The 18,038-nt window shown below is 39.5% G+C and overlaps 1 protein-coding gene across 1 annotated transcript; it reads left to right on the top strand.

Annotated features, from left to right (window-relative positions):
• The first annotated feature begins 702 nt into the window (after positions 1–702).
• On the top strand, positions 703–18,019 carry LOC139718944 (RAB7A-interacting MON1-CCZ1 complex subunit 1-like). The gene is made up of 6 exons (XM_071630389.1): positions 703–891; positions 4,580–4,631; positions 10,116–10,209; positions 15,247–15,434; positions 16,554–16,671; positions 17,393–18,019. The coding sequence occupies exons 1-6, from the start codon at positions 746–748 to the stop codon at positions 17,869–17,871; spliced, it is 1,077 nt and encodes a 358-aa protein (XP_071486490.1). The 5' UTR covers positions 703–745; the 3' UTR covers positions 17,872–18,019.
• The last annotated feature ends 19 nt before the right edge of the window (positions 18,020–18,038 follow it).

Raw genomic sequence — 18,038 nt, 5'->3', positions numbered from 1 at the left:
TTACTTGAATATGAGACCGTTCTGAAGCAAATGATTTTCACACAACAGTAGATATATAATGTACTCTTAAATGAATCCCACAAGGATTGGAACAATCATCCCCCAGCATTCGCACTGATTCCCATTGATCAGGTACTAGCCTTCCCCTTTAAGTGTTAATTCAATAAAACATAAAAAAGACAGAGCGCCCTAGCTATCAGTCGTTTGTGTATATACATGTGTGTTGTACATATTTTGGTTTGTTTGATGTTTGGTTCTATCGGAATATGCAATGTCGCGTTAAGAGGACTATATCGAATAGTGAGAAAGATATTTTTGGAGAGGACGAGGAGAAGAAGAAAAAGAAGGAGAAGAAGAAGAAGAAGAAGGGAAAGAAGTATATGAAGAAGAAGAAGAACGAGAAGAACAAGAACAAGAACAAATAAAAGAGGACTTAGAGGTAAAAGAAAAAGAAGAAGAAGATGATGACGATGATGGTAGCTATGAAAGGCCTCTATCTCCGCTCTCATCCGCCGATTCGAATCTTCATCTAAAAAGGTTTTACTGAGTACTTTAGCGCACGAAATGGATGCACGTATCCGCGTGTATGCTCCCTCTGTAGACACGTAAACCAATCTCAACCTTGTTGCTGTGGTCGTGCGTGGCGCGGTGGTGATGAAGGATGTGTACAGAATGAATTGTATTACAGCAGCAGCAGTTAGGTTGACGTTGACAAAGTCCGGAAGTAGCCAGAAATCCAAACAAAATGTCTTCACTAGACGTCTCAGAGCTGGTTGCGGCTTTTGTGTCGATTTCAGAATTGTGCCAGGATATGTGCAGACGGTATCCGAAGGACCAAATGGTTGTCTTGAAGGCGAGGGCGGTTGCAGAGAAGTATATGTCTGATTTGCAGTAAGTTTACAGCGAGTCAGCACGCTGCGCTGTTCGCAAGCTTGCCCCTGTCATCGGCCTTACATCGCACTCGTGAACCCCAGCGGCCGCCGGCTTCTTCCGCTGGTATTGGTGTTGGAGCGGGCGTTAAACTCGCGAGCTCCCTCCATTACTCATACGCGGCGAATCGTTTCACTGCCCTCCGACAGTGTGCATAATGCGTTCGCGTCCCTGCATATTATTAAAATCAAAATTCATTCCGAGATATCATGTTCAATTCCTGATAAAACCTATAATCCAACGTCGATCATACTTTGTGAGAAAAAAAAAAAAAAAAAAAAAAACAGCAGTGAGCTGAGGCTTGCACTGCACTGTCCACTGAGTCCTTGTACCCGGCCCTGAGAACAAAGGTCAAGTCAAGACTAAGTAAAGAGGAGCAAAAAGAAGAGGAATAGCCGTAGGACCTACCTCGAAGCACACAATTGACAAAGCACTGAATACTCTCTCTACACTTGTTTTTGTTTCTGTTTGTGATATACTAAGTACTATACTAGAAACAGCTATGAATTTGTGTCGGTTAGATGTGATACATACCAAACAGGGTTAAAAAATGAAATGTTTACCACTACAAGTTTACTATCTAGTTGTCTTAGGCCGCGTTTATAAGATTTTGCCTGCCCAGAATCACTGTTTTGAAACACTGTTTTGAAACACTGTTTCAAATCACAGTTTCGTCAGGAGAGCGTTTATAAGATTTTTTCTCCGAGCATGTTGGGGCTCTCGCTCAGACTGTGCCATTGCGCAACTCACTCTGCGCAGTTTTTCCTCGGCAAAAGGTCAAACAGGGTGCGCGCAAGGCATTGTGACGTCACATAAACGGCATAATCGTGATATAGTCCCCACCGCTGCGTGTCCGTACTAAATACAACCCTACCTAACCCTATACCCTAACCCTAGTCCGCGTGTGCACGTGCATTGCGGTGGGGCCTATGGTGGGGACTATATCACGATTATGCCACATAAACAGTGTTTTGAGTTCGCGGTTGCGTTTATAAGATTTTTGAAACACTGTTTCTACAGAAACACTGTTTGTAAATGCACTATTTTGTGCGTTTACAAACAGTGTTTCAAAACAGTGTTTCAAATCACGGTTAGCGTTTATACGATTTTTTTCGAGCTAGAAACACTGTTTGGCCATAAACAGTGTTTCAAAATACTAGTTCTGGCCAAAAGAAAAATCTTATAAACGCACCCTCAGTCTAACGTTAGAATGTACTGGCCTAGTGTAGTGTGCTTACGTTGACTGCCCAAGCTGCTTTTATCTTCCAGTCGTTAAAATGTAAGCATCCAGGGACCATGGCCAGCCCAGAATAAAAAATTGGAGCATTTTGTAGGTTGTGTATCGACAATTCCAGATTACCATTGTTCTACAATATACGATGAAATAATATCCTACCTTGCCCCTTGTACCCATCGTTATGCAGAATCAAATAATAGTACCTGGTAAAACAATTGTATGTTCCTTGTTGTTAGGTTCTAGCAGGTACAATGTTATCAACAGATCTATACAAATCTGTGCGGGGGGAAAATAAAAAATCAACCAAATATCACCATTTGAGAATTAAAGTAGAGCCAGAAGAACTGACAATGGGGAGACTGGGTCATTATTTCTTTTCCAATTCGATTTTATGTCAGTATGGTTGTTCCTCTGACAGTTTGCATAATGCGTTTGCGTCCCTATTTGTAGGCCACCTGCTCGGACCTTCTTTATTGAGAAATTGAAAAAAGAAAGAAAAAAAAAGAGGGAATTCTATCTAGACCGCCGTCAAAATTTTAGGTTTTGTTGTATGGAATAGTAGATTCCCAAAGATTGTTTGGAAAGTGTTTTGAAATGTATGTCTGGTTTTTTTTTTTTTAAGCAACAGCATAGTTATGTTTGTCTTGTTTGTTTGTTTTTTTCATTATAAATTCTAAGTTAAAAACTTTGATAAGACTATCACATGTTAGCTTACGTGTCTGCTTTTGTGTTCTGTGTCCTTTGTGTGTATATGTGTGTGTGTGTGTGTGGGGGGGGGGTATTGTATGAAAGAGTATATGATGTTAAAAGTATCTACCCTTTTTTAAACTCCTTGTTCCTCTTGGTAAGAAAATAATGTTTAATAGAGATAGTGACATGCAACTTTGTACAAAATGTAGCTATCGACTCAGTTGAAATCAGAGTGAAATGAGACAGTAAGTAATATGATTTCTATGTGGGCCTATACAGATAGAGCAGTGAATGAAAAGAAGTATTAATAATACTTCTTTTGATTCATCTTTCTGTGTAGGAGGCCCACCCATGCTTTTGGCAAAATAATGTAAACTTTGGACCATGATTTGGAGTTTGATTTTTTGCATTCTAGCATGGTGACAACTCGTCCTGAAAAAGAAGTACTTCAATTATTGTCCGAATATCAATGTGTTTGCAGTGAGATCGGGGAGGTCACTAGCTTTGACAGGAGTGCATATTAAATCACTAACCATAGGATGATCTTTTGTGATAATGTTATGCTAGTACTTGATTATGCGTACATAGGCTCAGTTGCATGCTGTGAAGATGCATCAAGTGCTTTTGGTTGTTGTCTTTTGAATCCCTGCTGGTTTGCACATGTATGGAAACTGACTGCAAATTGCAATACAATTACTTCATCTTTTTTTAATTCATCTTGCTGTACCGTCAGTCAGTGAACCTGTAGGATAGGCCAAACTCTTCTTAAACCCTCTGTGGTTGCAAAATCATAAGACGAAAGTGTATCATTAGTGTGTCTCAAAACACTATACAAGTAAACGAGCGTGAAACTGGGCTTTCTAAAGCCTGAAGAACATACAGTTGCAGATCCAGGCAGGGGGCGCAGGCGGGGGGCGCACGCCCCCCCCCCCCCCCTATATTTTTTTGTTGGAACAAAAGAAAAAAATGGGGGGCACCTGTGCTCCCCTTTTATTCTATAAAGGCGCCCCCCTTTTGTATGAAATTCCTGGATCCACCCCTGGTATAGTTGAGTGTTGTTTTCATTACAGGGGTTTTGTTTTGTTTTGCTTTCTTGTCCCATTTGCTTTTTTGAGCACCACTTGTATTTCTTGCACTTCTGGGTAAATTCTAACTGGAATGCCCAACCCTTCCAAATACATACATTTATGTATGACAGACCTTGACAGGTTTACAATTCTTAGCAAACATTGTGTGGCTAATGTGTAACACTGTTTACTAAGAAATATTACTTTAGCCTCATTACTTTTTATTAGGAACACAAAGGAGAGGTAAATTATAAAGACTGTATCTGCCTGTACTGTACAAGCTGTTATTTTTGTATTAAGTGTTGCACATTTTGCAAATCACTGGTGGACTGTTGGACCACAAATTTAACAACACATGAAAAGGCTGCCATGCCCTAGGGTAATAGAAGCACTTACAACAGCTGTGGTGTCATCTCGCAAAAACAGCATCTTGTGAAAATGTCTGTGACCTCCTCATTCTTGAAATTATAGATGCAAAAAATAAAGCTTATTTACAGTGTAGTGTTGTCGTTGGTATCAGTGGCATTTTCATGCTTGTGTGTGTGTGTGTGTGTGTGTGTGTGTGTGTACATGCATCTTTGTTGTTTGTCTCGATGGAATACACTGCAAATGGCTACATTTCACCACAATCACTGTTTTCTTTTTGTCTTGACAGGACCCCTGACACAGACAAAATTGTCAGAAAGGCGTTGAAGGATTTCACACAGGTATGCCGAAATTAATCTTTATTGTATCCTATATATACCTGGTAACGCTCACCCCACCCCCTCCCCCCCCCCCCCCCCGAAAAAAAAGAGAAAAAAATGTAAGCAAAGCAATAAAAAAAGACACAAGTGTGAAGCGGTCTCTGAAAAGCCTTGAAATCTATAATTCTTAGTATATGAGATGCTCATGTGAGAATGTGACTGTGTGTTCTTCAGTGTTTGACTAGCCTGTTGATGAGATATCCATAAGCTTGACACATAGGCAGCCAGTGTGGTTTGGTGTGTATGAAACCGTGCTCGATCCATCCTGTATTCATGGTGTAGCACTCAGTTTCACATCGAGTTTTCTCTCTCAGTTTCTCCTGCCCTACATGCACGTTACCTCACGAAAGCAGTGTCTATACCAAATACAGGGGGGGTGTTTCATCAACATTTGTCAGCGCTGACAACTTGAATCACCATAGTAACAGTCAGTGACCAGAGCATCTCAGCCAATCAATACTAAGGATTTTGCTGAAATTGGTCAGCACCGACAGTTGTCGGCGCTGACAAGCATTGATGAAACACCCCCCAGATCACAGGTATTCTTGACTAGATGTTTCTCTCAACAACAACAACAACAACATCGTCATCATCAATAACAACAACAACAAAAGATAATTGCCATCTAGCTGGAAATGAATGACATAAAAAAAAATCGCAACATACATAGTTCAGACATAATAAAGTACATAAACAAGAAAAAAAAATTGGGTAAGCATCATATAGTTCATGGAGCATTTTATACATGTAAGAACTTATTGAGAATAAGTACAAATATATGTACCACATACAATGTATAAATGGCAATATGGAAGGGACACTAGAATAATAAAAATGGAAGAAGGATAGCAACAGGTGACATGTTTTAACATGTTTTTGACACACACTGGGTGTATTTTCAAGTAGCTTACCATATTATCAAACATATATATATGCAGTTTTATGCAGGGTAATATATATGTGATACGCAAGTACTCGTATTATTTAAATTTGTTTTGTATCTTTTTGTGTGAGTTGTCAGCTACCATGCAGTCTACATGGCAGAACAGGTGCCATCTTGCTTTAATTTGAGAACAGCTGTCTCACTGGTATAATGGAATTAATTTTTTATAGTGTTTGATGTACCTGTCATCTCAAGAGTGCAGCAAGCTCTATTTAACGATATTAAAGGGATGTTAACCTGTTAAGGACCAGCTGGTTTTGCTGTGATGCGTGTTTCCCGTAGACATCTTCCCAAGTAAACTCAGGACTGGTCTTCAATGGGTTAAAGGTGATTATTAATTTGTTTAAAAAATTCAACAGGATGAAGGGTTGTGAAAAGTGTATACATGCTTGTGTGTGTGTTTGTGTGTTGTGATGCATACAAGTTGAAGCTCATTAACTTGTCAGCTACTTCTGTGCCTGCAGTGTGTGATCATAGATGCTAATGGTTGCAATATATATATCAATAAAATTGATAATTGATATGTAAGTGTTCTTGTGCCAGACGCACCAAATCCTTGTGTATTGGTTGACCCATGTGCAAAACTGCTTGTCTAGTGAAAAACAATTACTTGTTCTTTTAAAAGTACTTTTCACTTTCCTATTTTAACAAGATAAATTGACAGATGATGATTCTTGAGGCATTAAAAAGCATACATATGACACACTTATAACTTTAAACAGAAATTGAAACTGCAATGTAAAGAGCATAGTTTTGATGATTTTGGATATGATTAGCAATGATGATGACTGTATGGAAAACAATAACAGTAGTAGTGTATTACAGCTGTGTACAACTATACAACTGTACAAGACCCCTTATAATGCATTTAGATACAACACCTATTTAGAATGTAGCTATCCGATTGGTCGATTGCCCATCACGTGACATTTAGTGAAAAGTTCCACTGCACGCTCTGGCTGTCAGCAGTGCAATTTTGTTTGAGCAAAATGTTCCATTGCACGGACCTCTGATGTCACAAACAAACATGTGCTGCAGGCACTCAACAATTACAAGCGCGCTTACAAGCGTGTACTTTTGTTACTCATTTTGTAAACATTCGCATATATGTACATGTACGTACATGGTGACTGCGACTGTGAGGCTACTCATTCGTCTGACACAGAAAATGGTTGCCATTTCTGTGCTAAATTCAAGAATCTGTGAGTACCAAATCTGTTGATGTTCGAGGTGTTGTATAAAACAAATAGTGTATGGTCTTTACTCGTGCAATGGAACCAGATTTCGCACTCGGTGAAAGATGAGGCGCCTCTATCTTTCACCTCGTGCGAAATCTGGTACCATCGCACTCGCACCATTCACTATGGATTTGTATGATATTACCCTGGTCTCTGGAATCAAACACATACTTTGTTGTGCACTATTTTCACTACCTTGGGAGTACTTTAAAAGTGTTTTATTTTTCACATTTCATGCAACATGAAAGTAGTGTAATAACTAAAAATGGGCAAATTATTTTCAAATATGTGTGTTACATGTATCTTGATTTCAAAGATTTCAAGGTATGTACATTGTAAGGTATTGAAAAAAAAAACTTCTGTTGCTTGTAGTGTTCTTCATTTTGCTAGTCCTGTACCATGCATGAATACTGTATATACGCCAAATATTTCTTGAGGATTTTATTTTCATGAATTTTGCGAGTCAGGTGCTCTTCGTTGATTTAAAGACATGCGAAAATGCTCACTGTGATCCCATCATGAATGCGACGTGCACGCATACTACATTCCTCCATTCAGTACTGTACTCCACGATCACAAATTAAACCACTCATGAAATCATCAAGAAGTCCCAATTTACGAAAGAATTTGGACTCACTATATACATGGCGTATACAGTATTTGATTGAAATGTGGACTATTACCTCTTACTGTAGAATATGCTCGTAAAGCCTTAAAGTACAGTGATAGTGGTGAGCTATTTGAAGTACTCGCTCAGTCATCATGACTGTGAAATTAAAAACATACGAAATTTGTCTTACCCAGCAGAGCGTGAAAAATTATTCCTACCAAAAATTTATATTATTACAGTATTCCATCTAGCCTGTCCCTTCCCAGCACTTTTATGCAAAATCCACCAGAGAACAATGACAATTAGTACACTGGGAACCCATAATTTGCAAACCTGGGTACCATAAACTTGGGTCACTAGGATCATTCATAAACTCACGCCAGGGAGATGGGGGCTCTCTTGTCCCCCCCCCCCCCCCACCTCCATATATGCAGCCACCCCCCCCCCCCCACGCACACACATATATATGCACACATACACACACAAGCACACACACACACACACACACACACACACACACACACACACATGCACACACACACACTTTTGGCTCTTTGAAAAACAATGAAAAAAATGCTACAAAACCCATTATTTCTCAAGGGTTCCACCCAAAGATTCTCCCCATCGAAGCTAACCTACCATAAACGTAGCAGGATCAAACAGAATGGAAAATATGCTAACAAAACCCATTATTTTTCAAGGGTTCCGCCCCAAGACTCTCCCCATAGAAGCAAACCTGCCATAAACGTAACTCAGGATCAAACTGCAAGCAGTGACAACATACGGCACTCTCACTGTCTGTCATACCGATGACCACCGCCTTCAATCATAGGGTGATTGTAGTACCTTGTCCCCAATACTATCTACCCTGGGAGATATCGTATGATAATGACTGTATACTCTGTGTAACCCTCAATGACATGATTCACAGACCCACAGCTTCCGTCATAGACATCTGTGCCGAAGATATTTCCTTTATTTCAAGATGTTGGTCCTTTCACCCATGTACAGTAACTACCGTCCCTGGGTAGGGCAATAACTTGTGATACTGATGTATTAGAACAATGAGTTCAAACACCCCAGGCAAAGTTCAAAGTCTTCTCATGTTTATACAACACAGGATGCATGCAGCGACAGTCACTCAGCCATATTTGTGTAAGGTCATGGTATGTCCTTGTTTACTTTAATTTAAGGAAAGACCAGAAGGAGGGCACATTCAAATGATCATGATTATTGCATAATTTGAAATTTTGTATTCATAACAAATCAAATATTTTTCAATGCTTGTGTGAGCGTAACCATTGTTGGCACGTTTTCTTCTTCAGTGAGTGATAATGAAATCTCTTGGTTGTGAAGAATAAAAGAACATATTCCAGAAGTTAGTTGCATAATCTGTAAGGCATAATACACAAATAGCAGACGATATTGCTGGTAGACACCAATCCATACAAACTGCCTTTAAATCTTAAAAAAAAAAATGGAAATAAAAAATGTCAAACACCCAATTTGTCCCTTTTAGGTTAAAGCTGGCTAAATCTGCTAATTTAGCAAGGCAGTACATTTCTTTCTTTCTTTTTTGCAGTGGGTAATCTTCATGCCCACTCCAAGAATTCACAATTGCATAGTTACTGTCTCTTCACTGGCCTCCTCATTTGCACACAGAGTGGGAGTAATAAACCTTTGCTCATACTGGGTCTTCTTTATGGAATTCCCTCCCTCCATTGATCAAGAATAGCAATTCTGTTGAAGTACTTATTCAAAAATAATCTCGACATAAAGTATTCATTTAATTTGGCCAGCAATAATTGATGACCATTATCTGTGTATATATGTACTTTTTCACTTTGTCCTTTTCATTTGTTCATGTAATTCATATTTGCTCAAATTGCACACTTGAGCATTTGATTAATAGATGGATTTGGTGCCTTATGAATTTCATTATATATATCATTATGATTATTATGGTGTATATATTTGTTTTCCACCAGGTAAAAATGTATGTCTAGTCAGTAAACTGAGCTTGGAGACCATAGTAAGAGTATGAAAAGCATTATAATCATGTTTTGTATAACCCATAAAATATAATCAATTCCTGCAGCATACACCATGCATAAAGGCATTGCCCCCATCAATTATTGTTGGTCTGTAGTACTTAATACCATATTTCCATGCTGCAAACAAATACCAAATCCTTCAGCATTTAAAGTCGCCGATATAGCAAGTCAAGTACATTTTCTCTCTCGAGAGCACAGATTTGTCTATATTTGTGCATGCATACTTGTAAACTGTTATGCTAAACAGTCATGTATACATGTTGCTATACAAGGTGTGCTGCACCACAGAATATTGCAGAAGAATTTTACAGGAAGAAATGAGGTGCCGTGTAAAATCAAATATCCATCACAAGGTCAAAAGATGCTTTGAGAACAGGTGCTAATTTGCGTTGCCGTGATGCCGATGTACTTTTGCAGTGTAAGGATACCACATGTTGCTCTATCACAAAAATGTTAATAGGGATCCAGTGTCTCCCCACACTATCAGCATCACCACTCAAACCTGTCTTCCTTTTCTCCTCCCGACCTCTTGACATCCACCCCCCCCCCCCCCCCCCCCCGTTATCTCCATCTTCCGCATCTTCCGCATCTTGGAGACAGATTCTGTTAGATGTCACGTTCTTGGAGGAGAACCAGCTTGTCGAGGATGAATTCCCTGCGGAAGGAGGAAGGGCACGGATGAACCGCCTGATGGGTAAGCCACCTGTCTCAAACACACACGGGCCTTGTCCCGGCCTGTCTCAAACTATTCACAGGGTTATATAAGCTCCAGAGTTTGTTTGTTTTTTACGAATATTATGCGATGCTCCCTCAACCTTGGGATACGTTTCAAGAGAATGGTGTATCGTCTACATTGGTTGTTGGAGAAGTCCCTTAAGCTGCTCTTTTAAACAGTACGCTACAGATGTTATTTCATTCTTTCTTTTTTTTTTGGGGGGGGGGGGTTGTGGTGGTGGTGGTGGTGTTGTATGGTTGATAGGGGGAGGGGAGTGGGTTGGAGAGATGTGAGAGGAAAGGGGAGAGGGATAGAACGAGTGAGAAAGATGGAATTACTGATTCTAGTGCAGGTTTCTCATTTATAACTGAAGTGAACATTTCATTATGGTATGATACTCTCAATACTCTGATTTCATATGAAACATTTTTTTCTTTTTCAGTGATTGTTCTTGATGTTGCTCCATTGACTAACCCTCACTCACTAGGCTGAGGGAGGGGTAGGGGGCTTCCCCTTATCCTAGTGAGGGTTACTCAATGGTTTTAGTATGGGTTTAAGTTTAACCATACTTCCTTTGCTTGTCAATATTCCTTAGTCTTGTTTTTACAGTTGCAACCAATATTCAATATACAAGTATGATATATATTGGTTATATAACCAATATTTAATATAGACAAATTTACAGTTTTGTAAGAAAATTGATGAAATTTGCATATTATGTATAATAAAATGGTTAACAGAAACCAAATGAAGAATACTGAAAAACACTACATGATCACCACTTTATTCTACACAACAATGCTACTCTTTACACCATTTTTTATGCACATTGAGCAGACCATACGGGAGGGGGCGGGGAGAGTCCACTGAGGCCCCCTCCAGTTTTAAGAACTCCCAAAACTCCTTGGCCTAATATGTAGTTAGGTTTAATACTTTATTTCAGCAGAATTTGACATCAGTTGCTTATGAATTGTTTTACTGATTGAAGATATCATCCCAGAAAAGACATCCTTCAGGTAGTGATAGTATCATGTTATTAAGGTTGTTGTTGTTGGTTTTTTTTTTGTTGTTGTTGCTTGTTTTGTTTTGTTTTAGGGAACTCCATGTCATTGTTTATATTTCATGTGGGATTATTTTAGTAGTACAGAAGTTAAGAATGATGTACAGTGTATTCAAATTCATGTATGTCCTGTATGTGATGGTATTCTCCGTTCTATGTAATATGCTGGTCGTGTGTCGGCTTTATTTTACACCAGGGATAACGGTGTGTGTACACAATGCTTAAGATATTCCTATTTTATTTGGTATCATGCAGAGGATGGGGTAAGGCATCAATTTTGCAAATTTCACCGTAATGAAAGTCATTAATCCTGGAGCGACATTGCAAAATGCAACCAAACAACTTAAAAGCAGCTGATCTAGGGACTAATTTAGTGCAATAAACTAAATCTAATCTTACTCGGCCTCCTGTAATTCCAAATGACACGTTCTCATCAGGCAACAGCATCGGAGGTTAAGTATTGTACACATGCATGATACATCAACTTCCATATTTTTTATGAAGTTTTACCTATTTTGGGGAAGTGTTCCCACTTAAGTCATATACTGTGGCCATGATGTCGTATCCCATTAAACCTAATTGATGGCATTCCAGACTTATATTATTATTATTCTTTATTCCATTATATATCTCATGACATTTCGTACCCATGCAATTTGACTCCCTGGGGAAATTATTTCAGTGGCCAGCAGACCCGACGGGAAGCGGAATTCTATCACTAGATGTATTGTGTACAAGGTGTGAAGACAGAGAGAGTGGATTTCATAACATATCCAAATCAGTCATGCGTATTGATTAATACTGACAATAGGATTACTTTTGGGATTAGTATGGATGAGACAGTTGTGTGTTGAGACCACAGGTTTCATACGTCCCTTTGGGTGAAGGGAATGAAGCGTGCCATATTAATTGGCCTTTTGAAATTAGATTCCGAATTGATTTCTACCTCCCGGTGGTCATTGCTTAATACCTCGCATGCCACTGTCATCATGCATTTCTAGAGATGAAAGGATGTAACGAACAGCATTTGTGAAGAAAACTGCACTTTCTAAAGGAGAAATATTGCTTGGTGGATAGAAGTTTATATGCTTTGACACAGATGTTACATGTATCTTGTTTCTACTTGTAAGAGAAGAATTGTTGGTGACCCATATTAGAGAAAAAGCAGGAAATTATTGAACCATGACATCATGGACACAGTATTTTTTTTTACAAGATCATGGAGATCTGAATAAAACGTTATAGTTTGTTCTAAATCTGACTAAACAGTCATAAGTCATTAGTCGAAACTGTCTCTTAGATGATATCACAACTTCCCAGTTGCTTATGATAATATAAACTTTATAGTGAGCGATCTATCATGATCAGTGATTACCTCACAAAGTGTCACACATATTTAGCCCAACACCAGATGTGCATCAGTTTATTGGCAAATGTGTCAGTCACAAAATTTGATTTGTATCCATGACTTGTTGTTATCCTGCCATGTAGCATGCAACATGAACTGTTCGATCGCACTGATGCAAGCGCTAATTGTCCCCGCCGAACGAGTTCGAGCAGGGGACTATGAAACGGGCTCCGTACGTGTGTGTCCGTGTGTCCGTCCGTCCGTGTGTGCGTCCGTGTGTGATCAAAATGTTCAAAATGCTACTCCTTCGCCATTTCTAACCCGATTTTGATTCTGTTTGCTTTATATGATAGCACTACATGGGAGCTTTGAAACTTCCATACAGAATTTCAGTTGTGACCTTTGACCTTGACCTTTGACCTATATTGTACATTTTGCTTCAAAATGCTACTCCTTCGCCATTTCTAACCCAATTTTGATTCCGTTTGCTTTATATGATGGCACTAGGTGAGGGCTTCAAAACTTCTACACAGAATTTTGACCTTTGACTTCTTTGACCTTTGACCTTGATTTTTGACCTATATTGTACATTGCCTACAAAATGCTACTCCTTCGCCATTTTTAACCCGATTTTGATTCCGTTTGCTTTATGTGATGGCACTAGGTGAGGGCTTCAAAACTTCTACACAGAATTTTGACCTTTGACTTCTTTGACCTTTGACCTTGATTTTTGACCTATATTGTACATTTTGCTACAAAATGCTACTCCTTCGCCATTTGTAACCCGATTTCAATTCCGTTTGCTTTAAGTGATGGCACTAGGTGAGGGCTTCAAAACTTCTACACAGAATTTTGACCTTTGACCTGGATTTTTGACCTGTATTGTACATTTTGCTACCAAATGCTACTCCTTCGCCATTTCTAACCCGATTTCGATTCCGTTTGCTTTATGTGATGGCACTAGGTGAGGGCTTCAAAACTTCTACATAGAATTTTGACCTTTGACTTCTTTGACCTTTGACCTTCATCTTTTTACCTATATTGTACATTTTGCTACTAAATGCTACTTCCGGCGGGGACATATATTACGCACCGCGTAATTTCTACTTTTCCTTGTTATGTTCTGAAAGGTTTGCTTTTCGAATGAAAACTGCTCATCTATTAATAGGGAGCCACTGAAGTAAGATTGAGGCAAAAGGGGCCTGAGCTTTTGATCCTAGCAGATTCCTTGTCAGAGGAAAAATAACAAATGTAAAAACTAAGCATACACTTTGATATATGGATTACAGGACAAATTAACATTTATAACATGCACTATATGGGACTGGGCTATTAGGGGCACAGAGCAATGAAAGCAGAAAGGTTAGGTAGGGTTTCATTTTGTAAACATGTAGCCAATCTGGTATGGAAGGAGGTTAAAGCAACAGAGTAAGCAAACACAAAGGAGAGGTAAATTACTTTTCATTGCCTTTACAAGGAACTCATCTGGGTGCATGTAAAGGTCAAATGGAGTTCTTGTATTAATGTAGTGTGTTACTGGGCTTCTCTTTCATGAAGTTCTCACATGGTTAACGGGGCTCACCTCAACAGAAAGTACTGTGTGCCTTCCTCACAATCGTGGTGAATTCGAGTTCACCAGACTGTCAGTACAAATCATGGGAAGTTATTATCAATGCAATTCTAATTCTTGTGCACCCTGCTCTCTGTACATGTACTTTATGTTGCTATACAAGCCTTGCAGTCCTGAAGCCTTCATTTGCATGAGGGAATGAGAGAGAATTTTGAGAGAGAGCTTTGAATAGTATACTGTTGTGTATGGTTGCATTATACAAATTTAATCAAATTCCAACACCATCAGAGTTGTGCAGGCAAGCACAACTTTGACAAAGAAGCAATGTAATCAGGAATGCTCAATATTGTGGGTGCAGAAATGGGTACGAGGAACAGAAGGGGTACTTTTGCCTCCCTTTTTGTGTGATTGTTATGAAATAATGATGTATCGGTCATCAATGCCACATTCTATCTTGAAATTGTGCGTATCTATTTCAACCTCTAGTGCACGTGTGTTGTTTGATATCCCCTTTGTTTTTCTACATTGAAAGACAAAGATGTGCAACGATTTTTAATAGGACATATCCCCAACTGAAAACTAGATGTGAGCCACTTTGTACAGAGTCCATTCTAATTTTTAAGTGTAGATACAAATAATAACAATACCGGTATCAATTTATAAAGTGCAGAACCTATTCTTCTGCAGTGAAAGATCTCCTAATATGCATAACAGTAATGCACACTTGAATGAAAAGTGTTTTGAGTCCTGATTTAAATTTTCTGGTTTTAATGGGAAGTTATTCCACAGTTTGGAAGCTGCACAGACTAATGCTTGGTCTCCTAAGGTTATTTTTGTTTTACATGTTGAGATTTGTAGAAGAGTACATCATGTATTCTTTGGAACTGTGCAGATTATGGGTGTGTTTGTGGCATTTAAGTATGAAGGGTTAATTTATGTAACTAGGGGCTTGACCAGTGAGTGATACTGGTACTATACCCAGCTTGTCATATATTTGCATAGATGGGAAGAATTATGTCCTTTTTGTTCTTCCGTCAGATCTCTATGCCAGGCCGGTGGATCTGGTCAAGAGCGTGTACGGAGACTTCTCACTACCCATGGATGTCCTGGGCAAAGACTACGTGGAGTGTCTCCATTGGAGGAAGGGCGCCCTCATGTACATGTATTGCAATACGCTGTACGAGCAGACGGAGCGCTGTGAGCAGGAGCTGACCCACTTTCTAGAGGTGAGGCAGCAACCAAGAGATGTGCAGAGCTGGCAACCACTTTATGTTTTATCATATTCAGTTTGTTGTTGTTGTGTCTTCTGCGAGCATTAAAGGGATCGTATAGTTTTGGTTGAGACTTAAATTCAGGCTTTTATGATTTTTTGGTAAGATTAGTGAGAAACCTCTTATGAAATATGAAAGAGCATGCAATTCCAAGAGGGATTCAATGTTTTTTTGATGAAAGTTGGTTTTGAAATGGCCGAGATATCCAAAACAGAGTGATTCTAATAAAGTGTGGGACCCATATTTTATTACGATTGTTTTGTTTTACTTTGTTTTTGGATGTATCAGCTATTCCAAACCCGATTTTTATCAGATAAACTTTGAATTCCTCTTTAAAATAGTATGCTCTGTACTTTTTCATGAGTGTTTTCTTGGTACAATGTATCTCGCAAAAAAGTAAAAGCCCAGTTTTCATCTCCACCAATACTGTACCATCCCTTTAAATATGTCTAAGAATTAAAAAAAATATGTTAACTTCAAAAACTTGATTCACCATGTTTGATATTCACAATTTTCCACTTGTTTCATCTAAATATAATATTTGTCCTTAAAACTATTACATTTGCTGTGCATCAGTACTTTTGTTGATCTATGGGGTTGGCAGCCCTTGAAAATTGTGAAAATATTAAATTTTTGTGTACCAGTCCAATCATGATATTTTGTACAGTGAATGTTATATGCCATTTCAAGGATTGAACTGTCAAGCATTTTAGAAATTGCAGCGTATTTCAGATTCAGAATGTCAGAGAATCAAGGTGTTAGCCACACAGTGTACCTCTGATTATGGTGCCAACTAACACTTCAGGACAAATTGAGTGTAAAGGTGCATTCCATTTCTCCCATGCCAGCTGAAGAAGGTGTTTATGCAGTTCCCACTTTTGACTGCTGTACTAAGGCTGATGTGTGCAGAGTAAATCTGTAACATTTGATATACTGACTATTTGTGTATATCAAGCTAGCTATTTTAAGTAGCGAGTATTAAAACAGATAGTGTATGGATCGTGACTTTTGTCATCACATCTCTGGAGAGACGGAGCAAAATGGTCGTAAAATGTGTTTTCTGACTTGTTGCAGTGTCTAGAGGAAGGTGTGAGGCATCTAGAATCCATGCTGGCTGTCAGATTGCCGACTAACAGAGTGCAGAACGATTCCCCGTCTCTCAGCAGCGACACATTGTCTCTGATTAAACAAGGTGAGTGATCGCAAAAGTAAATGTCAATCATGAAAACGATGTTCCACTCAAATATTCTGGTTTCTGGCTAACCAAGCTCACCCCTCAGCCCCAAATAGATTTATCCACTTGAGATGCAGCATTTCTAACCAATTTAGACACACTTTTACGTGAACACTCTTTATGAGTCTAAGATAAGATGTGGTTAGCACCATGTATCGTACATCAGGTTTTATTAATGTGTGGGACTAGGTGTGAAATGTCTTCAGCAGTATTTGCCAAATCTCATAGGTAATTGCATTTCTCTCACCGTGGTTCCTGTGGCAAGATATCAGAGCCACCGTGCTTTTTATCCATGGGGAAAGGGTTGATGAATGTACTTGATATTCAGTAATTATTTTCTTGGCTGAATGACTGAACATAAATGCATCCAGCTATCAATATATCCGCCTTTGTGTTGATCACATTGAGTATGCATGCTCTGACCGTACAAGGTATTTTATTGTGATCAAATATGCAGCACATCTTGGAAGATTTTAATGTCATGTTATGCTCGTGGATGAAGGAAAAAGGAGAAAGCCTGAACTCCTACTTGTATGTCAGAATTCTTTATTGTTTGATATATAAATTGTATTAGTTCTCTCGACTGATATGGATCTGTCAGCAGATCCTGTGTTAAATTGTTGGAAATTAATTGTGGCAAATTTAATGACGCAATGTATTTCTTCTTGCATTTTGCAAGGTCTTTTCTCGGACACGCATGTACTCGCCCTGATGTATGCTGGGGAGATGTGTTACTGGCATTACACCATGCTCACACGGAAGAGACAACAGGGCAACTCCAGCGGTCAACTTTCACCAGCAGAGAGTGCCGTCCCAAACCCGGCCCCAAGGAGTGCATCTGACGCCCTGCGATCCAGCTCACCGGGCGGGCACGACGTTACGGGGGAGGCAGACCACCGGGCCTTGACAAAGTCGGCGTCAAACATGGAGATCGCCGACGTCGTCCGGCGAGGCATGGACGATGTCTGGCAGGCGAGGCATCCCGGCAACAGACACTCTATCCACGTCTGTGAGGGCGCCCTTCTTTTTGATGGCAAGAGCGTAGGAAGGAAGATGCTTCAAAGATACGTGGAGGTGGTCAAAGGTCCGCTGAGGTTTGTCGGATGGGATTGCTCACGGGCGGAGCAGCTACTTCAGTTACTAGGCACGCAGGGCTGAGGTTGCTAGGACAACTACCCCCTGGACAATTACCCCAGACCTTCACCCTGACCCTAACTCTAACCCTAATCGTGATCCTAATTCTAACCCTTACCCAAATTCTTACCTTAACCCTAACCCTTATCTTTACTCTAACCCTATCACTGACCCATATTTAGCTGGGAGGG

Source organism: Diadema antillarum, unplaced genomic scaffold, assembly GCF_040938485.1.
Source record: "Diadema antillarum isolate AM-2024a unplaced genomic scaffold, OU_Dant_1.0 scf00000103, whole genome shotgun sequence".
Classification (NCBI taxonomy): domain Eukaryota; kingdom Metazoa; phylum Echinodermata; class Echinoidea; order Diadematoida; family Diadematidae; genus Diadema; species Diadema antillarum.
The sequence above is the reverse complement of the archived record's forward strand: the minus strand, read 5'-3'. Positions and strand labels throughout refer to the sequence as shown.

Coding starts and splice junctions, on each gene's coding strand:
- LOC139718944 (XM_071630389.1), top strand. CDS start 746: ATGTCTTCACTAGACGTCTCAGAGCTGGTTGCGGCTTTTGTGTCGATT. Junction 4,632..10,115: donor CGTTGAAGGATTTCACACAG/GTATGCCGAAAT, acceptor TCTTGGAGACAG/ATTCTGTTAGATGTCACGTT. Junction 16,672..17,392: donor ATTGTCTCTGATTAAACAAG/GTGAGTGATCGC, acceptor GCATTTTGCAAG/GTCTTTTCTCGGACACGCAT.